We start from the raw sequence: 20403 nt of genomic DNA on the forward strand, positions 1-20403 counted from the left end.
GACTTTATATGAGGTTTTTAGCAAAGAGGAGAACAACATAAATAACACAAATATAAATAATTAATTATATATAAAGTTGTTAAATTCTAAAAATAACTAATTATATGATTATAGTCAGAAAAATGCTGAAATATCTTTATAAGTATTCTTTGCTTCTGAAAAAATCTATTGATGCGACAAGCTAATCACCTTTTTAAAGTATTTGGCATAGTACTTGACCAATATGGCACGTGTCAAGGATGGGGGTTGATTGAAAATTTGGAAGCATGTGGTGTGATGGATGAGCTTAAAGTAGCAATAATTGGTTATGTGAGAGGAGTTTCATTCTATAAATTTCATCACATTTGTAATGTGAAAAAGAGCTTGATTTTAGAAGTTTCATCACATTTCTAATGTGAACATGCTTAAATAATTATAACATTAGATCGAGATTCGAACTTAAGTGTACAGGTGGAAGTTATATACTATTCTAATCAATTTGATTAAAGTAAGGGGGTGTAGTCAATTTGGATTTCAATAGATTTTAATAGACTTTTTTAAGTGACATATTTAAAGGAATTTAATAGATTATACAATTCCATATGGATTTTGACAAATTATTATGGATTTCTATTATAGATTTTTATGGATTTGTAAGGATTTCTTTCATGGATTTCTTAGGATTTCTCTTTTGACTCCTACAACATAAATTATTTTCTCAGTGCACAATCTGAAAAAGACATAAACATATATATATATATATATATATATATATATATATATATATATTGATATGGAAATATAAACCAATCAAATATATATTTTCTTTCCTTTTCTCATTTGAATTGTGATTTCTTTACGAAAAATAATTTTAACTAACCAAAACAAGTAGTGCTTCTTAAATCAAATGTCTCGAAACTAACCCTTTTTTCCTCAACAATTGATTAGTTCATAATGTGTTGTTCAGTCTAAGTATAGCTTGTGATATCCCACATCGCCCAGAGGAGTAATTCTTATATATATATATATATATATATATATTCTCATCCCTACCTAGCACGAGGCCATTTGGGAGCTCACTGGCTTTATGTTCCATGGGAACTCCGAAGTTAAGCGAATAGCGCGCGAGAGCACTCCCATGAAGGGTGACCCACTGGGAAGTTCTCGTGTGAGTTCTCAGAAACAAAACCGTGAGGGCGTGGTCGAGGCCCAAAGCGGACAATATCGTGCTACAGTGGTGAAGCGGGTCCGGAAAGTGGTCCCCTCGGACCGGGATGTGACATAGCTACCAATATAAATAGGCTTTGGAAGATGCTTGCACCCTAACACTAACATGGTTACACGAAAAAGAACAAAAAGCTTGAATTGGCAATAATATTCTTAGTAGTAATTTCCAAGAGTTCAATTAACATGGTAAAAAATTAACACCTTCATTTAGAACGCATAATCATTACAATAACTGCTAGTAGCCATTAACACCTCTCGTCAAATCATTACAAGAAACACTATTACACATTCCAAAAAAAAAAAGGAAATAAAAAATTAAAAAAATATTGTAGTTTGCTACTGGTACGATGACGGATGAACGTGAAAGGAAATCACATTGGCAGGTTCTATGTCCGAAAGAAAATGGAGAGTGAGAAGGAAAGATTGAGTTGCAAAATGGAGAGAGAGAGAGAGAGAGAGAGAGAGAGAGAGAGAGAGAGAGAGAGAGAGAGGGTTGAAAAGAAATCATATGGAGGTGGAGGTGGAGGTAGGATTTTGCTATGCTTATAATCCCTCAGAGAGAGAGAGAGAGACAGAGAGAGAGAGAGAGAAAGAGATAGGGGGTTGAAAAGAAATCATATGGAGGTGGAGGTAGTATTTTGTTATGTGTATAATCCCTTCTCAAATCCTACAAAATCTCCTATTGAAAGAAATCTTTCAAAATCTATGAATTTTTGAATATCTATAGATTTGCATGGACTCTATAAAAATCCTTTAAAATCCTAGTTGACTACACCAAGATTATAAAGTATTTTAAAATCTTTTAATTGATTACCCCTATATTTGAATGAATTCTTTTAAAATTCTAATTAACTGCACCATGATTTTATAGTATTTTAGAATCTTTTAAAATCCTCATTTGACTAGACCCCTCAAAAGTATGCAAAAATTCCTTTAAAGCTCTTTTCAAGACTTATTATATGTCTGAATGATGAAACACTTAGTGCTCATTTGAAAGTTTTTTTTTTTTTTTTTAAAATGATTGAAACCACTTTTAATGAAATTGATTTTGAGTTTGACAAATACTTTAAATATTTTTTAAATAAGTACCAGATATATGTTTTTTTTACAAGAAACACTTAAAATGCTTTTCTATGATCTACTTGAATTTTTACTAAAGATTGAGTTAAAAAAACATTTTCACCAAAACGCTCATTTTAAAAACACTTCTAAATACGTCTTTGTACTCATAAGTTATCAACTAAAAGTGATTTCACACACATATGTCAGAGTTTTATTAAAAACTAAGTACTTATGAAAAGCGCTTTTATGCTTTTTGTCAAACATAACCAAAAAAAGCTTTCGATCGTAAATGAAATCATTTTCAACCCTTACATGAACAGTTCAAAACAGGCCCATAATCATTGTGTTTATGTTATGGGATTTTGTAGGCCATGGGCCTCTTTATAAGCTGTTTGGGTTTCAAATGGGTCGAAGCCCAATTGTTTTAGGCTGACGGACGAGATAAACCTTCAGTTTAATAACAAGCGGGGTCAAAATACCCGGATTTCCTATTCGGTAGAAAAATTACTGCTTTGAATCAATCACTCCTGTTCTCCCGTCTCCGGCGTCTCTCTCTCCTTCGCCAAAACCTCCGCCGCTTCTCCGCCCAACGCCTCCACCACCGCTCTCTCACCCTTATTGTCTCTTTTCTCTCTCCATCTCTCTCTGTGTCTAGCACACACAGTGTACACAGACGATGCAGAGGCAGCTGCTGAAGAAGCTCACTCTCCGACCTCCCAATGGACTCACCCAATTCAATCAGCGGGTCCGGACACATTTTCCGCTCTCCCAAGCTTACGTTCCCGCTGAATCTCTCACTCATAATTCCATTTGCTTATATATCCATTTCTTGGTTGGGTTTTTTGCAGAGAGAGATGCACAGCAGGAACAAGAAGGCGATGGAGTTGATAGCAAAAGGCTGGAGCGCCCTCAAGGAAGTCGACCGAGTCATCGATTACTGCGAGCTCAACGATCGCCGCCTCATCCCTCTTTTACGGGTAATTAATTAGTTTAATTTCTGATGTTATTTATGTATTTTTCTCAAACCCCCATTTGTGAATTTGTATTTTTGTTTATGAATTTGGAATAAATTTTTATTTTTTGATGTAAATTATGTATTTTTCTCAAACCCCATTTGTGAAATTTGTGTTTTTTGTTCATGAAATTGTGATAACTATTTTTTTTTTTTTTTTTTTATGTGAGTTATATGTTGATATTTTTGGGTTTTTGTTGTTTGAATTGGTATCAGGGAGCGAAGGAGAATTTTGAGTTGGCACTGGAGGCTGACAATTCGAATACCCATGCCAGGTATTGGTTGTCCAAATTGCATTTGAAATACCATGTCCCGGGAGCCTGCAAAGCTATGTAAGTTCGATTTATTCGTTGGTTTAATCGTCTCATTTCGGTGTTTTCTCGTGTTGCTTTTCTGATGGTGGTCTGCATTCCCTACATTACTGCTTGGTAATGCATCAAGATGGAGGTCATTTAATTGATACTTTATGCCATTTTTCGCTATAACAGAGGAGCTGCTTTGTTAGTTGAAGCGGCAGATATGGGTGATCCGGATGCACAGTACGAACTGGGTTGTCGTCTTAGAGTTGATGTAAGAATTCTAAGAAATTTGTATTTGAAGTATAGAAGATTTTGCTTTTTGTGTTTATCGGTTTAGCTTTCTTAAGGATAGTTTTATGTTCCCCTAACCTATGAAGTTTAGTGACTCCGGCACTTAAGTTCTCCCCTATTAGTTCACTTTGCTTTTGGTTTATATTACTGAGTTTCCAACTGTTTTGTTTTTTCGTTAGAATGAATACGTTCATTCGGATCAGCAAGCTTTCCATTATATAGAGAAGGCCGTTGACCAGGTACGTTTTCACAATGTAGATGCAAATTGTAATGATTCTGAAATGTTTTGAAAGCCTTACTTGAGCTTGCTATGTTCTAGTTGCATCCAGATGCTCTTTACCTTCTTGGTTCTGTGTATCTGACGGGAGACTGCGTGAAAAAAGATATTGCCTCTGCAATGTGGTGTTTCTATAGGGCATCAGATAAGGTAAAAGAGCTCCTGGTACCCCCTAGTCGGTTTCAGCAATGGATCATCGATGAGGGATATGCATGCGGGGATAGACAAATGGACATTGTTTAAACTTGAAGTGCTTTAGTAGTTGTAGATTTTTGTTGGTAAAAAAATGGTGATCTTTGAAACGGGGTTAGATATACTTGATAAGCTATTCTGACATTTACAAAGATGAGTAAATTAAAATTTTCGTATTTATTGACTTGAATAGCCCACTTTCTTCCATTTGCAAAATGAGTTTTAAGTTTCGTGATCCAAAACATGGTCGCATTTTTGCTTTGTATATACTGAACGCTTGTTTCTCCAGATGATTTATTAGTTGTAGCAACTCTCTCTCTCTCTCTCTCTCTCTCTCTCTCATAATTTCACTGATTTGTGTACAGAATCAGTTTTTATGAATCTTAATGTCTGCTCCTCAAATTGAAAATCCGTTAACTAGGTATACAACATGCTGGTGCAACTGTTTTGCAAAGATAGGAGATAGAAAAACTTTTATCACGTACATGGAACCTCAACATTGTTTAACTAGTGCACCATTTTAAACTGTTATTCCTTTTAATACATGCAGGGACATCCCGGTGCAGCTATAGCATTTGGATCTCTTCTTCTTAGAGGTCTGTTCTTCTAACCACGCTTCTTTTGTTTTACGTATAATTTGATGTCCAATCATAGTCATAGACCGTGTAACTATGAAGGATGATTTGGAGTTTCACTGGTAGTTTTTGGCGATCATTCTATTTATACAAAAAGGGTTCTAAACACCTATGGTATCACCAATTGTAAAAAAAAATGGCATGGCTATAATTTATTTGTCTGCATACATTTCCTTTGCCAATTTTGTAACGATTTTTCTACTCTTAATGATAAATTTGCATGTCTTAGGTGCTGAAATCCCCAAATCTGTGACGAAGTTCTCTTCAAAGAGGGGTCCTTTGGCCAGAAAGGAAAGCGTAACAGATCCCATAGAGATGGCAAGAGAACGATTCCAGATTGCTGCGAAAGCAGGATGTGATCTTGGACTTAAATGGTTGGAAAGACTTGAGGAGGAAGAGAAACATCTTTTGACCGGATCTGAATTGGCTGAACGGGGGTAAGTCCTCCACCCGCCGGAGGCCTTACCATAGGTCTAAATTAGGTGAAATTCTTGCATAAGACGCCCTGTAGGATCCATATGTAGAGGTGTCACATACTGATATCCGTACGCTAAAGTTTGTTAAGCTTCATATTTTACATAATACAAAAACACGTCCAATAGTCATACCGGTCTTCATCTCATTCAACGGCCCTTGAATGCCCACAAAATGCCTCCTCAATGAGGACAAGGGGGTCGTACTCAAAAGTTCAAAACTCAGATTACTGAAAAATTGTAGATGATTACTACGCGGATAACATTCACCAACCAGTTTGTTTCCATCAATCAGTATTGTTTCCAAATTAAAGCATAAATCATATGCTAATTCACGCAAACTTTTCATTAAAAAAACACCAAACCGGTCGCCATTGAATCTTGATACATACATTAGCACTACAAACCACCAAACACAATGACACTTAGAGTTCATTTGGATGTACTTTTAAAATAACTGAAAGTGCTTTTAGAGAAAATATTTCTGAATTCCAAAAGCAGTTTAAATCCTTTCTACAAGAAGCACCAATTATGTGCTTCTTCCAGGAAGCACTTTTAAGTGTTTTTTTTTCAGGATTTATTAACATTTTTACTAAGAATTATTTCTAAAAATATTTTCACTAAAAACGCTTTCGGTTATTTTAAAAATGCATCCAAACGAGCTCTTATTTAATGTTCTAAAAGACTGACACAACTTAGAAATTACAAATGCATTTGTCTCCACTGCATGCTATCTATTAAATCCAAATAGTCTTCAGAGGGCAGTTTTTAGTCGCGTGGTCCTTCTCCTTTCCACAACATTCACAAGGACCATATCTAAGTTTTGCTTCTTCTTCTTCAGGTGTGAGTTTAGTCCCAGAGCCAGAGCCTGCAGCCATTCGTTCATTGACTTCTTCCGCCGTTTGTTTGTGGTTCCGTTGTTAAATACCAGCGGATTGACGAGTCCAATAAAACTTCACAAAACCGTAAAACAAAAATAATCAAGAGCGTACCTATAGCCAGCCAATACGCCACCGTACCTGGCGGAAACTTGTCCGCAGGGCGACACTCTTCGTAATAAGTTGATGATGAGTCTTGAACCTCTGGTTGTTCTTCTGCCTTGCTATCTGTTTTCACATTGCAGTTCCATTTTAATGTAAGTACAAATAAAAACAAAGGAAAACTAATAAAAATAGCTTGAAAACTTTAATTTTTAACGATAAGGACAAAATAAAGGCATAATACCATCATCAATCGTGGCCACTGTTTGATTCTGCCCTTCGCCGGATGATCTTGACCCCCCGTCGTACTTGACTGGTGGTTTGGCTTCAGAGTTGAGTGCGCGGCGAATCACGGGAACGGATACGCGGCGGATCATGCTTTTTTCTGAGAGATGAGAGATGGAAAAGGGGAGAAAAGGAGATATAGGGCATGCTGTATAAAATATAGAGATAAAAATTAAAATCCAAAGCACAAAATATTAAAATGAATAAATAAATAAAATAAGAGATAATGATGGATGGTGGTTCTTGCTCGAAGATAAATTTATATGCTTAGTCGGAACATAAATGGTATAACTGAAGTGCAACAATATAAAAACCATACTTTGAAAATATATTTTCATCAGCCATTTATATTAAGATAGGTAAACTGCAGCTCGACCACCTAAACTATTATTCAATAGAAATTGATCTCTTGAATTATTTTTTGTACCTAATCCCATCTCATGGACTACAAAGAAGCAAAACACAATGTCCGATGATCGGACATTCTACTGACCGGATAGAACTCTTCCGAGATTTCTCGAGACTGAGTTGATATGCGTCTGTATGAAGTATGCCACAATCTGATCCTGTACAATCTCTACCCTGCATGAAGATTGAGTATTTTGTATACATTCTTCATATTTGTTGTATGCTTTGGACACTGGCAAACATCTTCCCTACCAAATATTAGAAATTCTCCTAGGATATCTGTAATGTATGCCCCATAGTAGATCCCATTTTTCTACCATTTTCCCAGTCGATAACTATTCATAACTATTACCTTGACGAAATGTTAGAACAAATATTATACAACTGAACCGTATACATGCTCTAAACCATGTAGGGTTTAGGGTAAAATGTAATATTTTCTATTAGAAAGCGATATTAAGTTCAAACTATTATCCAAGCAACCCCTACATTATAGGGTTCTTAAAAGATGACTCAATAACGATTCAACATGTTAACAGAGTTTAACGGATGATCCGATAATTACCTGATTCATTAACAAATTACCTTAAAATTTGTTATTTTCATATCAGATTAACAGGTAATGTAAAAAATTATTAGACCTATATATCCATATAACTTTTTAATCGTGAGATCTTGATTTTATGTTTTTCATCATAAATTTAACGGTTAAAATACTGAAAGAACATGATACTGAGAATCCAGAGAATATGATTCTCGTGAGTACTATAAAATCTCATGCTTTAGTACATGCATGGCCCCCCACCATATAATATTGGGTCCCACCAGAGGCTTTACGCCAGCTACATAGCCAATAGCCGCAGGCCCGCAACTTGCGGGTAAAGAACTAAAGATGCCAAAATCCGATTCTACCCTCACGGCCGTTGGTTTTCTAGATTCAGAAGTCCACTCGCATTCTTGGCGCGTGTTACAGCACTAAAAAGTCCAACATTTCCCAGCATCAGCAACCAGCCACGTCATCACTTGAAAGATATTTTGTGATGAACTTGGATCCTCTCCTGAGCTAGCCCCAACAGAGCCTAGGGATCAATTGATCCCAGCCCTTCAATTTGATCATGTGGCCAAGAACGGCCAAGGCAGTGCACCCAACTTTGTCCAGCTCGTCGACTTCCTCACCCTCCTCGTCTCGGGTGCCATTTTCCTCCTCCTCACCGACCTCATCGTCACCGCCACCGTCCTCGACGTAATATTCTTCACCCCCTCATCATCGTCTTCAGTCCCATATGGGTTGCGTGTGGAGGCATTTGTGGGGGTGTTAGGGTTGCTGGGTCTCAGAGCTCTCTGTTGTTGCTGGGTTTGTCCTGGGTTTTGGTGATGGTCGGTCATGGATGCGTTGAGAGAGAGAGAGAGAGAGAGGAAGGGGAGGGGGAGTGAGAAAGAGGTGCGGGAGATGTTAAGAGGGGTTGGAGAGAGACAGCTGTGGGGAACCGTTCTTGGCCGCATGATCAAATTGAAGGGTTGGGATCAATTGATTCCTAAGCTTCGTTGAGACTATCTCAAGAGAGGATCCAAATCCTTTTGTGAGAACCAATCGGTTGCCTTACAACTCCACTGTATACCTCTCTTTCTTTTATTTTTTTATTTTTATTTTTATTTTTTTATCATTAGTTAAATTTGGGGATGGGGGGAATCGAACTTGGGTGAGGTGGGAGTTTCTTCGCTCTAGTGCCACTGCAACTAGGCCCTTATCCTCAAAAAATTTGAATACCTCTCTTACTATCCAATAGAAAGCCTCCACATCACAAATTAAGAATAAAATTTGTCAAACAAAAATTCGCAGGCTCAGAGCACGCGCGCAATTAAATGAACGTGCGAAAAACCCTCTCTCTCCCCCACATGCATCTCCTGGAGGAGCGAGAAAACGTCCCTCTCTCTCTCTCTCTCTTCTTTCTCTCTCTAGACACGAAGGGGTTTTTAGGGTTTTGTAGGCTTTCTTCATGGGAAAGGAAAACGAAAAGAGGAGAGAGAAACAAGAAAGGGAAAGAGAGTGAGCGAGTTTACAACACACTGTCACTGCAGCTTTTCTCACATCGTCTCCATCGCGCGCTCTCTCTCTCTCTCTCTTACTTTCTCTCTCTAAAATACGGACACTATTTTCGATATTCGAAGCAAACCTCCATCCGTACGGATCCTCAAAACCTTTAATCTCTCTCTCTCTCTACATTTTTATAAAACCCTTTTATTTTCTCTCCATTTTTCATCTGGGAATTTGTTCTACAGAAAAAAACCATCGGAGATGACAATGCCATGGTCCGATTCCTTCACCGAGTCAACTCGGAACCCGACTCGCCGACCTCTGTCCAAATACATACCTCGGCACCTCCGAAACAGTGGCGACGGCGTGGGGTCGTACGGTTACGGCTACGCGCCCCCAACCGAGTCGGCCCAGTACGGCTTTCGGCAAAGCTATGCTGGTGGTCCCGGAAGGCAAGCCGGCCGGAACGGTCCGAGTCGCGGCGGCGGAGGACGAGGTCGCGGACGTGGTGGCGGTCGCTTTTGGGCTCAACAGCCCCCAAACCCGACCCCAGACCCAAATCCGTTTGATAATGTCTCTGAGGAATTTGATCAGCTCAAAGTCACTGAGGACGAAGGCGATGGAAATGGCGGTATCAATTTCGACGCCTACGAAGACATCCCGGTGGAGGCGAGCGGCGAGGACATTCCGCCGCCGGTGGACACGTTTGTCGAGATCGATTTGGCTGAATGCTTGAACGAAAACATCAAGCGGTGCAAGTACGTGAAGCCCACGCCGATTCAGCGGCACGCTATTCCGATAGCCATGGCTGGCCGCGACTTGATGGCCTGTGCTCAGACTGGGTCCGGCAAAACGGCTGCGTTTTGCTTCCCCATTATCAGTGGTGTCTTGAACAACGGTCTGGGGTTGTCGCCGGCTCGCGGGGTGGATCGCGGCGTGTGCCCCACCGCCCTCATTTTGTCTCCAACGAGAGAGCTGGCTGGTCAGGTATGTAAATATTTGCTCCATTGTGGTCGTTTTCGAAGTTCATGTGCTAATGGGTTTATGATTTTGGCCTAATTTTGTTTGGCGTTTGCTTTTTAATTCAATTTTTTGGCAGATTCATGAGGAAGCTAAGAAGTTTGGTTATCGGAGTGGGGTGAAGATTGTTGTTGCTTATGGTGGAGCTCCAATTTCTCAGCAGGTTTTTGTCGTTTTCTTAGTGATTCTCAGCTCTATATTTTTGTATTTTGTTGTTAATTTTTGCTGATTTTTCAGATGAATTGGTATGTCGTGTTTACTCACCCGATTCGGGTTTTTGTTCTGTTGATGAAATATTATCATGATCCATATAAACATTTTGTGTAGAAGATGTGTTAAATGTTCTGAATCCATTTAAGTTTACTCACTCGATTCGCGGTTTGTTCTTTTTTAATCTATTAGATATGTTAATTCTGAATGACTTATGGTGTAATCCTTGATTCTGCAGTTGCGTATTCTGGATAGAGGTTGTGATATCCTTGTTGCAACACCCGGGCGCTTGGTGGACATGATTGAGAGGTCACGAGTTTCGCTGAGTAATATCAAGTATTTGGCATTAGATGAGGCTGATAGGATGTTGGACATGGGTTTTGAGCCTCAGATAAGGAGGATTGTTGAACAAATGGACATGCCTCGCTCTGGTGCAAGACAAACGTTGCTTTTCAGTGCTACATTCCCAGATGAAATACAGGTGGGTTTATTAAACGATAATGCTCTCTAGCGTGATTTGATGTTATGCTTGGTTTGTTGATTTATTGTAGCTGCGTATTGTATGATTGTTCTCTTATATGTTTGTATTTGTAATTTTTGTTTCTCTCAGAGGCTCGCTGCAGATTTTCTGTCAAACTACATTTTTCTATCTGTTGGAAGAGTTGGATCAAGCACAGGTCTCATTGCACAAAAAGTTGAACTCGTTGAGGATATGGACAAAAGAAACCATTTGATGAAGTTGCTTAGCCAGCAGGCAAATGGAGCTCATGGAAAGGTATGATAGCAATTTGAGAATTCACGAGCCATGGAAATTGTTAACTGCAACATCGATTTGGCAATGATATGGTGTATTTGATTGATACTTTTCAAGATCTGATGCTTAGATTAATATTGTTCTTGCTTCAGGTTGCTTTAACCTTGGTGTTTGTGGAGACAAAGAGAAGTGCAGATTCTTTAGAAAACTGGTTACGCATGAATCGTTTTCCAGCTATAGCTATACATGGTGATAAAGTGCAAATGGTTCGTTTATCATTTTTTTTACTTCTTTATTTCCACATATCTTATTGTTTAGATGAAATCTTTTGGTTGTGTGCGTGTATTTACCGGATGTTTTCTGCATTTGGTACAAATACAATGAGGTTTAGTAGCTGTATGGATTCTTTTTCTTTATTGCAATTGGCTTAATCAACATTTGCGGTCGGAGGAAAAACGAATTTTTGTCTTGGGATTTGTCTCAATGTCTTCGAAACTTGCTGTAATTAAGGTTAAACATGTTATTCTGGACTGTTAATAAAAAAAATTATTGTCTGCCCTTTATGCTATCTAAATTATTATTTGACTGGCCAATTTTGAAGGAGAGGGAGCAAGCTTTGAGATTGTTTAAGTGTGGCAAGACTCCAATATTGGTGGCGACAGATGTTGCTTCACGAGGGCTAGACATCCCTCATGTTTCCCATGTCATCAACTTTGATCTGCCAAAAAGCATAGATGACTACGTTCACAGGATTGGACGAACAGGGCGTGCTGGAAATTCAGGTCTTGCAACTGCTTTCTTCAATGCCAAGAACCAGCCACTTACCAAGGGACTGATCGAGCTGATGCAGGAGTCAAACCAGGAGGTTCCAAGCTGGCTGAACGAATATGCTGAGGGCGAATCACAGACGTACAGCAGTGGTGGTGGTGGCCGGAACAGGAGGTCTGGTGGCAGTAAGTTTGGTGGCTATGACTATCGTAGGGACTCTCAATCTGCGCATGACAGTTATTACGGTCCAAGCAGCTATGGCTATGGAGATTATTCTGGGGGCATGTCTGCTGCTCCCTATAACGATGCTACTGCTGCTGTTCCAAACAGCTACGGAAACTATGAAACTATTGTTGCTGGTGGGTGGGATTAGAGATCTGGAAACTATGAAACTATTGTTGCTGGTGGGTGGGATTGGAGATCTGCAGAACACCTTGGGTAATATTTACAGAGGCTATATCTATAGATATATCTATATCTATATATGGTAGTAAAATTAATATATAAAGGTGCAGAATTAGTTGCTGAAGACTTAAGTTACAAGTTGGAGATTTAAGTGATTAACCAAATGGGTGCTTTTGGAGCTGCTGCTAACATGCCCCTTGCTTTTGGTATCTGTTTTTTGAGTTGGAAATAGTCTCTCAGATTTGGAGAGCAACCACATTTTGTAAAAGTGATGTGATCCTGAATCACAGTTTAATGGATTATTATTTCCCTCTTCAAATATCAATCCTTGGGCTTGTTTTTGCCGATTTTTCACGAGGTTAATGACAAAACTTAACTGTTAATTAAAACGTTAAAAACGGTTGGAGAAGTGGGGTATCGATCCCCATACCTCTCGCATGCTAAGCGAGCGCTCTACCATCTGAGCTACATCCCCTGTTGAATATCTTTATCCATTACACACACACACACATATATATATATATATATTGAAATCCAACTGCCCCGGGGCTTTGGGGCAGCCATTGTTAAGTCACGAAATAAACAATCTACCTAACGATCACAATTATTTTGCAGAATTTGTAGATAAAGGTGAAGGTGAGATGAAAAGTGTTGTGTCTAATTGCTTCTTTCTTCATTATATTTTTCTCTCTTTGTAGACTGTTTACATCTTTCGATATGTGTATTACACAATAATACAAACGCACCCCATTTGCAAGTTAAATATTGGAGGAAACTAAAAGCATGTTTAGCATTTGATTCAAATCCAACCATTTTAAAAGGATTGAGTACAATTGTAATCTCATAAACATTTTTAAAATATTTCAATCATATACATTTCTTCGTATTTTATTTCAATTTTCAACATCTATTAATTTTTTTATTAATTCATCGATTATACGCCTAAGTGACAGTCATGTAGCAACTTCATGCGGGACCTACTGCTGCACAATTTGGAAAAAAACAAAAAAACAATTTTATGAAAGTCATCAACCATCATCCTCATCAACCTTCAGACCCAGCACCTCTTCCCACTCATAAGTTAGAGGGACTTGTTCAGCCATCCCACGCTTCTCTCCACCATCAGCTCAAACTCCTCCTCCCCATTCCACCCCACCACATGTGGCATCCCCTACAAATTGTGTCTGCCCCCTGCATCTTTCGACGAACGGCGACTTCCTCAAATTTATCACCAGCTCCATCCCAGCATCCACGCACCTTAACAGTGCAGACTCGGATAAAAAGGTATGCGATCAACTGTGTTCTTCTAATGCAGAATCTTTCAGAACCAGATGGTGCTCATCGAATCGATGGATTGGAGATTGAAGATGGTACTAAACCCCAGATTCTCTCCGTTGGATTTGTTGGATGCTGGTTTCAAATATTGGGGATTTGTGCGAGCAATGGTGGAAGAAGTTGCCGGGTCGAGCCTTCCCTCCAAGCAAAACCAAAGATACTTTTCTCATAATTTAAAATTTAGATCCTTTGCCTTCGGGAATTTCTTGTCTGAGTTTTTCGTATTGCATTTTAGATGTGGTTTGTTCTTCAATTTTGTGTTAGGGTTTCGAATTCTTAGCATTTGGTTGTTTGAGTAAAGGTGGAAGAACAAAAGCCAAAAAATGTGGGCTTTTTTTTTTTTTCTTTTTAAATTAATTTTTTTTTTCCACGTTATCGTTTAATAATCAAATTAACATGACATTGAAATAAAATAATAGTAAATATATAAAGTTAAAATGTTTTAAAGATATTGTATAAGATTATAATTGCATCTAAATTTGTGGATGCAAAATGTAATTTACCCTTTTTTAAAGGGACTTGTTATTGGTACTCCAAAAATCTCATTCTACATTCCAAACTTTCTATATTTGTAAAAATATACATGTGAGAAGTGTAGATTTTTGGAGTGCCAATAACATTTCTCTTTTTAAAATAAAAAACAGTTTCTGTGTGTCATGTCAAGAATTCATGTTTAGTAAAATTTTCTCAAAAACACAATTCAAAACCAACTCAAGAAAAAGACTTGCTTCCGGAAAGGGGGAAAATTTACGGTTTTTCAATAAGAATCATCTTTCTGTTCTCTCTTTCCGCTAACATAAACAAATTTATGAGGACGCCACAAGCGCCGTTTAATTTTGTCCCAAAATCCGTTAGATTTCAGCGAGATTCGTTCGATTTCACCAGATTTGTTCGATTTCGCTGCAACGAATTTTTGAGTCTTATGAATTGTAGTCAGAAACCATGTTCTTGAAAAAAGAAATCGAACTTTTCAAGTCCAATTTTCTAAATAGAGCCCCAAGAGATTAGGTCATGATTCAAACACATTTACCTTTCTTCACCCCCAAGAAACGAGCTTGGGAGGGATTGGTTAGTGCTTGTTATGATGAAGTAAAGATTACTTACAGTTTGATGATTGTCCAGCCAAACCCTTTCAGTTTATGGACTAAAAACCACCTTGCTACTTTTCGATCAATGATCCAAAACTGGAAATTTGGAGTCCTTTTGGCGCGCGTATAGTTGTATTAGGTTTCTTCATCACTCTCAGTCAGCATCCGCTTGCAAGCCTCGTAGCACATGAAGGAAATCCCAGCAGCAGGGACCAATTTCATGTAGCTCGGCCCCAACCCTCTGTACAAGCCACTGATTCCTTCACTGGCAAGTATGCTCGAAAGAGCATCAAGTATGTGCTTGTATTGCCTCCCACTGAGAGCCCCAACCTGCATTCTCTTCCGAGCCACCTCAAGCGGGAAAGTTGCACCGCTCGAAATTGCAGCAGCTGCTGATCCGATCAAAAGAGTTGTTATGTTTCCGATTTCCTCCTTTTTGAAAGCCTTCTTGTAAGCTCTTGAGAGCGCGTCATAAGCAAAATAGTTGGAGGCAGCGTATGGAATTACGCCGATTAAACTCGGGGTGAGGCCTCTGTATAGCCCTGCAGCTCCCTCCTGTTGGACAATTTTTGAAATTGCGTCGAAAAAGTTGTTGTACACTCCTTTCTGCAATCATGTAAAATATGTTACTGTGAGTACTAATGCAGAGAAAACAAACCAAATGAATTCAATAGTCCTTTCAAATTTCGGGAACCAATTTACCTGGACGGTTAATCGTGTTTTTAACAACTCGAGAGGGTATGTACACAAGGTTGAGCTAAATCCGGCAACAGCGCCTGCGATTGATGAAGCCGGGATAGGGATTTTCAGGTCTTCTTCGGGTCGAGTCAAGTGCTTCTTCACCGTGTCATAAGCAAATAACTGCACAAAAGAAGAGGTCGAAATATGAAGTTATCCAAGTCTAGTTATAGAATGAAACGTTCTTTTTTATCGTTAATATGTCACTGATAATGTGTTAATATCATTGTTGTTAACAAAATTTAACGAGATGTTATCAATACACAATCATTTTTTATTGACGTTATGTACATAGAATTTTTGTACTAATATCTTACTCGTCTGGAATATCATACCTCAATAGCCTTGTTTGGAGCAACCCTGATGACATTGACCAAAGTACCCCTGAACAAGCCCTGCCATCCATCAGTTTCCATGATAGACTGAAAAACATGAGAAGCACTGGAGTGGCCACTGCCCCCCACCATTAAATGCGTCCGTATCGTCTCCAGTGGAGCAACCGCCATCCGCGACACCACTCCCGCCACCGCTCCACTCACCAGCCTCCTCAGTGATGCATTCCCAACCTTTATTTTCAACCTCAAACCACCACCATTACCTTTGATTTTGTTAACTTTCAGCAGCTCTTCTGCTTCTCCAACCTCGAACAGTGCCTCTGCCTCCACCAACTCGTCAACCCTACTAATTCGCAGCCTGAAATCCGGCGTGGGCATATATGTCATGCACGTGGAGCTCAGAAGCTTTGTGGTTTGGTTTATGGAGTTCTGTGGACTTGGTGTGATACCAAATCCTCCTGCAACTTGTCCAACGCTGGCAAACAGTCCACCGGATTGTGAAGTACTATTGAGAGGACTGCGTCGGATTCTAATCCCGGAAGAACAAGAGAATACTACATCGTCGTTTGTATTTTCAGTGGCCTGCAATCTTCTCCTATCCATTAATCCAAAAGCTTGGAACTATATAAATATCAAATATTTGAGGAGAAAAAAGAGTTGGGTCGGCTTAAAATGATTAGGTTTTGTTTGCCAATACTTCGAAACTAGGATAACCAATTATATTTGACTCTTGGGGAAATTGGGGGATTAAAGGGCCAGTGGGGTTTATTTATTTTTCTATGGTTCATGACCCCTCTACGGTTTTTTGGTTTACAACACTCGTTTGGAATGGTATTGGAGTTATTATGATTGTCGACTGTCTTGTGTTTACTAAAAAACAAACGTTGGGGTAAACTTCAGGCCCACATTTCATACAGTTCGTTTTGGGTTCACATTTTGGCATTGGTGAATCACACAATGGTGGTCAGAATGAGGCTAAATGTTTTTGTGAGTTTTCCTGACCTTCGAAATGATGGATTATCGTAGCTTCGCCACCAACTGATTTCCTTTTTAAGAAAAAAAAAAATATTTATATTCATGACCTTTTTTTTTTCATTTTTTTTTTTTTTTGGTATTTACTAACAGATGAAATCGAAAATTATGTCACATGTTACAATATGTAATCAATACATCAAAAACCAAGTATTACATTCTGATTAGGGTATGCAGACATGGGTATAGTTCCCATATCATAGTTGAATAACCATGTATGAAATACAGACGTTTGTCTAATATTTAAACAACTAAGTATCATTTCCATTCATAACTTTTGTCATTCTAAATTACTTTTCATGTCACGACTTATCTCATTCCAAATAAAACGAAAGGCATTAATTTATATATTGGATGAATTAGATTTCCGCATTTCAGATGAATTATCCACTTCTGTCTAATGTCCACTACACGTTACATTTGTTTCGTGAGAAACTTTCTTGGCACTTTGAGTCCACGAGATTCAGATAGAATTTGATTGTTGATGTTTCAAATTTCCAATAAGCAGAATAAAGTTACATTTTGATTGGAAGATCCTATTCAACTACGTGGCTATGTTTAATACCAAAAACTACACGTCGACATATTTCATCCCAAAGACATGCACATAGAGAGAGAGAGAGAGAGAGAGAGAGAGAGAGAGAGTGTGAAAACATTGCTCCTGAAAAATAAAGGAGTCTTGCATAATAATCTTTGATTCCAAATGATTAAACTTGTAAAACCTACATCAAAACCCCAATATCTTATCGGTGACATTAATAAGACATTCACTTTCCCTTTCCCTTCGATGAAGATCCCTTCTTTAATGGCTTCTTTTGGATGTTCTTCTTCGGTTTTAACGTGCTTGAGGACATCCCCGGCTTGTTCTTACGCTTCTTGTCCTTCTTGACGTTGTACATGTTAACAGCCTGTGTCACAACAATCCAATTAATAAGAGGGACTCAAACCGGATCAATACTGCAGCAGAAAACCATTTGACAGCGAAAGAGATGAACCTTGTCAACGTTAAATATCTCATGGGAATTCTTAGAGATTAGCTTGTTCAGTACTTTATCTGTTTGTTCCTGCTCTTGCGAGTGTTTCCCTTTTCCTTCTACAACTGGTAAAAACTGAATGCAAAGCCGAAAGAATAAGGGGCAAGAACATTTATCAGTTTATTGTGATGTGCGACAAATAGTTGAACATGGCTAGGATGAGAAATACATACCTTGCGGAACTTTCCTTTATGTTTAGGAGGTTTTTCCCCTGGCAATTTCTTGTCAAACTTACCACCACTGGCCGTTGCAGTTGCTGCTATTCCCGCTACATTACCCAGTTCATCTTTAGAAAACTTCTTCGTTGCAGACTGGGTTCCCGTTATGGGCAATCGTGTGGCAGCCAGTTGAACATGGCTGTAGAAAGAGTTTAGTTAGATTATGCTGTGCAATGGAAAAGAAACATCTAAGATCACTGAAACTTTCCCAAAGTGTGAATTTCCAATATAAACGCTAGCTTATATCGTTTTGTAGTTATTGATTACCAAATTGGATGTCTAAGCAGCTAACTGGTTTTCTACTTTAACTAGTGACGAGCCATCTATGTTTTGAATAACATGGAGAAGTAGAAGGGCATACCTTGGTAAAGCACCGACTTTTGCAGCTTGCTTCAAGTTCTGCAACCTATTCTTGTCTTGTTTTTCAACTCTTTTCTTTTTATCCTCTTGCCTTTTAGCAAAAGGATCCTCCCCTGGCACTGAAAAGAAGTAACGAGAGCAGTAGGATAACTTTCGAATCATGCATTTCAGTGCTTACAAAAGAAAATAATGACTTTCTGAAAGCTTTAAGATTTTGAAACAATTACCATCAGTCTCCTTCGCCTCAATGATAGGTACACTATTCTCATCATTTGCACGATCATATCCAAAGCGACGTTTCCAAGTTTCAGTCGGCTCATCATATGCAATCTTGTCTCTTTTACGATTCTTGATACCTGCAATACATATCAAAATAATATAACCAACACGTAAGTTCAGCTTAAGGATAATCCAATTTCACAAAATCTTAAATCCAACTATATTTCTCAAGGCCCAATATCCACATGAGAAACTCTAAACAGAGCCTTAAGGGGGGAACAACGAAAGAAAAAGGAAACAGAAGAAGGGTACTATTCAACTCATACAGTAACGACCAACCTTTTGTTTTGGCAAAAGTTTCCCATTTCGTTGGAGGTTTAGGCACTGGAAGCTGTAGAGAACAAAAGAATATGCCATTGGCAGTCAGACTTTTATGCTAAGAATACAATAGCAACTCTTAAATCGGTTACAGATAAAAACCAGCAGCATCAACAGCCCCTTTGCATACGCTAACATTCTAGACAACCAATTTGCATGAGAGGAACCGTAAATTGGCAGCACGACAAGGGGGATCAACAAAAATTTCGACAGTTACCTAAAACTACCATTCCACTTCTTTTCAAACAACAGATTGTGAATCATGTATTCACTATCCAATGTTAATATGCATGATCAAAACCTATAAAAAAACCGTCATTGGAGAATCATAAACTAAGAGGAATGACTTACATGCTTCTGTCTTGGCAGTTTAGTTTCGGGACGGGGCAATTGCACAATTGGACCGTCTATATCTTCAGTTGAAGGTAAGTTGAAAAGACTATTTGCAATAGCTTGAACCAACTCAGTCCCTTTCGTTATACATTCCTTCACTAATTCCTCCCTAAATTAATAAAAACAAAAAACAAAAAACCAAATCAGAATTTCACCCACTGAACAAAAAACCTATCAGCATAGTGTAAAAAATTCACTATTTAACTTAAAGACTGCAACTTCACTACTGGGACTAATCCAAATAAAAAACCCAATTTCCAAAATTATAAATTTTCAATAATTTCTCAGAGCACAAACAGTTACAAACACAGAATTATACAAAAAAAAAAACAAGAGAAAAATAAATAATTACCTGGAGGAGGGATTAGAGGGGAAGCTGTGATGAGGGTCAAAGGCCATGAGATTACCCAGATCGACTTGAATCTGCTGCTGCTGCTGCGGGATCTCCATTGCAGCGACCTCTTTTGGTTCCGCAGCTCGCGACTTGAAAGCTGAAGAAAGAAGAAAGGTAATAACTTCAGGTTTAAGGGTTTAGGGTTTATGAATAAAGACGATAATTTTTTAGCGAAAAAAACAGACTAGGATTGGGCCATCTGGATCTAGGACTGGGCCAAATGGGCCATCTAATCTTACAACTTTGAGAAAAACTTATGGATGATTTCGTTTTCAGCTTGTTTAAACGTTTTTTTAAACTAAAAATTAAAATATTGTTTGGTAACTATTTAAAAAAAATGAAGACAGAAAATCAAAAATTGAAAATTACTTCCTTGAGTTTCAAGTGTTGAATTTTTTTTTTTCGAAATTGGAAGTAAATAGCAAAATAAAATGGCTATTTAAAAACTGAAAACAAAATAATTATCAAATAGACTCTTATTATCCCTAAGGAAACGAATTTCATGTCACAATTAGACATTTATCGTCGCTTTCCATGCCAAGTAAATTATTCTTCTCCAAAAGCTAA

General features: G+C 38.4%; 4 protein-coding genes, 1 non-coding gene and 1 pseudogene across 7 annotated transcripts; 2 read left to right on the forward strand and 4 right to left on the reverse strand.

Annotated features, from left to right (window-relative positions):
- The first annotated feature begins 2774 nt into the window (after positions 1–2774).
- LOC137748749 (uncharacterized) lies at positions 2775–5579 on the forward strand. The gene is made up of 8 exons (XM_068488930.2): positions 2775–3013; positions 3117–3245; positions 3497–3612; positions 3769–3850; positions 4050–4109; positions 4190–4297; positions 4890–4935; positions 5204–5579. The coding sequence occupies exons 1-8, from the start codon at positions 2945–2947 to the stop codon at positions 5413–5415; spliced, it is 822 nt and encodes a 273-aa protein (XP_068345031.2). The 5' UTR covers positions 2775–2944; the 3' UTR covers positions 5416–5579.
- A 467-nt stretch (positions 5580–6046) lies between these two features.
- Positions 6047–8506, reverse strand: LOC148698858 (uncharacterized; annotated as a pseudogene). Its single transcript, XR_015953108.1, has 4 exons — positions 8337–8506; positions 7206–7294; positions 6672–6878; positions 6047–6553 (listed from the first exon to the last, which is right to left on the reverse strand). The product of XR_015953108.1 is annotated as an uncharacterized LOC148698858 (transcript).
- Positions 8507–9124: 618 nt separating this feature from the next.
- LOC137747398 (DEAD-box ATP-dependent RNA helicase 37) lies at positions 9125–12631 on the forward strand. 2 transcript variants are annotated; one of them, XM_088690048.1, is made up of 7 exons: positions 9125–9302; positions 9401–10142; positions 10255–10338; positions 10624–10866; positions 10996–11160; positions 11292–11405; positions 11741–12631. In XM_088690048.1, the coding sequence occupies exons 2-7, from the start codon at positions 9417–9419 to the stop codon at positions 12278–12280; spliced, it is 1872 nt and encodes a 623-aa protein (XP_088546174.1). In that variant the 5' UTR covers positions 9125–9302; positions 9401–9416; the 3' UTR covers positions 12281–12631. The 2 variants fall into 2 exon arrangements, with proteins under 2 accessions (XP_088546174.1, XP_068343604.2); XM_068487503.2 differs by having other exon boundaries at positions 9270–10142.
- Positions 12632–12714: 83 nt separating this feature from the next.
- On the reverse strand, positions 12715–12787 carry TRNAA-AGC (transfer RNA alanine (anticodon AGC)). Its single transcript has one exon. It is a non-coding gene; the product is annotated as a tRNA-Ala (tRNA).
- A 1746-nt stretch (positions 12788–14533) lies between these two features.
- On the reverse strand, positions 14534–16565 carry LOC137748971 (adenine nucleotide transporter BT1, chloroplastic/mitochondrial-like). Its single transcript, XM_068489156.2, has 3 exons — positions 15809–16565; positions 15438–15596; positions 14534–15341 (listed from the first exon to the last, which is right to left on the reverse strand). The coding sequence occupies exons 1-3, from the start codon at positions 16409–16411 to the stop codon at positions 14871–14873; spliced, it is 1233 nt and encodes a 410-aa protein (XP_068345257.2). The 5' UTR covers positions 16412–16565; the 3' UTR covers positions 14534–14870.
- Positions 16566–17502: 937 nt separating this feature from the next.
- Positions 17503–19992, reverse strand: LOC137748618 (ribosome biogenesis regulatory protein homolog). Its single transcript, XM_068488786.2, has 8 exons — positions 19795–19992; positions 19401–19551; positions 19011–19062; positions 18680–18808; positions 18454–18571; positions 18048–18231; positions 17836–17949; positions 17503–17748 (listed from the first exon to the last, which is right to left on the reverse strand). The coding sequence occupies exons 1-8, from the start codon at positions 19890–19892 to the stop codon at positions 17608–17610; spliced, it is 987 nt and encodes a 328-aa protein (XP_068344887.2). The 5' UTR covers positions 19893–19992; the 3' UTR covers positions 17503–17607.
- Between the last annotated feature and the right edge of the window lie 411 nt (positions 19993–20403).

This window comes from Pyrus communis, chromosome 2 (assembly GCF_041283825.1).
Source record: "Pyrus communis isolate YQ-2024b chromosome 2, ASM4128382v1, whole genome shotgun sequence".
NCBI lineage: Eukaryota > Viridiplantae > Streptophyta > Magnoliopsida > Rosales > Rosaceae > Pyrus > Pyrus communis.

What these genes read in the sequence shown, in the direction of transcription:
- LOC137748618 (XM_068488786.2), bottom strand. Translation starts at nt 19,892, where the DNA reads ATGGAGATCCCGCAGCAGCAGCAGCAGATTCAAGTCGATCTGGGTAAT. An exon ending in TGAGGCGAAGGAGACTGATG is followed by an intron (nt 18,572 to 18,679) that starts GTAATTGTTTCA and finishes ACTTCTTTTCAG; the next exon opens with TGCCAGGGGAGGATCCTTTT. An exon ending in AGATATTTAACGTTGACAAG is followed by an intron (nt 17,749 to 17,835) that starts GTTCATCTCTTT and finishes GTTGTGACACAG; the next exon opens with GCTGTTAACATGTACAACGT.
- LOC137748971 (XM_068489156.2), bottom strand. Translation starts at nt 16,411, where the DNA reads ATGGATAGGAGAAGATTGCAGGCCACTGAAAATACAAACGACGATGTA. An exon ending in CTCCAAACAAGGCTATTGAG is followed by an intron (nt 15,597 to 15,808) that starts GTATGATATTCC and finishes TCTTTTGTGCAG; the next exon opens with TTATTTGCTTATGACACGGT. An exon ending in AAACACGATTAACCGTCCAG is followed by an intron (nt 15,342 to 15,437) that starts GTAAATTGGTTC and finishes ACATGATTGCAG; the next exon opens with AAAGGAGTGTACAACAACTT.
- LOC137748749 (XM_068488930.2), top strand. Translation starts at nt 2,945, where the DNA reads ATGCAGAGGCAGCTGCTGAAGAAGCTCACTCTCCGACCTCCCAATGGA. An exon ending in TCACCCAATTCAATCAGCGG is followed by an intron (nt 3,014 to 3,116) that starts GTCCGGACACAT and finishes GGTTTTTTGCAG; the next exon opens with AGAGAGATGCACAGCAGGAA. An exon ending in TGGATCTCTTCTTCTTAGAG is followed by an intron (nt 4,936 to 5,203) that starts GTCTGTTCTTCT and finishes TGCATGTCTTAG; the next exon opens with GTGCTGAAATCCCCAAATCT.
- LOC137747398 (XM_088690048.1), top strand. Translation starts at nt 9,417, where the DNA reads ATGACAATGCCATGGTCCGATTCCTTCACCGAGTCAACTCGGAACCCG. An exon ending in CGAGAGAGCTGGCTGGTCAG is followed by an intron (nt 10,143 to 10,254) that starts GTATGTAAATAT and finishes ATTTTTTGGCAG; the next exon opens with ATTCATGAGGAAGCTAAGAA. An exon ending in CATTCCCAGATGAAATACAG is followed by an intron (nt 10,867 to 10,995) that starts GTGGGTTTATTA and finishes TGTTTCTCTCAG; the next exon opens with AGGCTCGCTGCAGATTTTCT.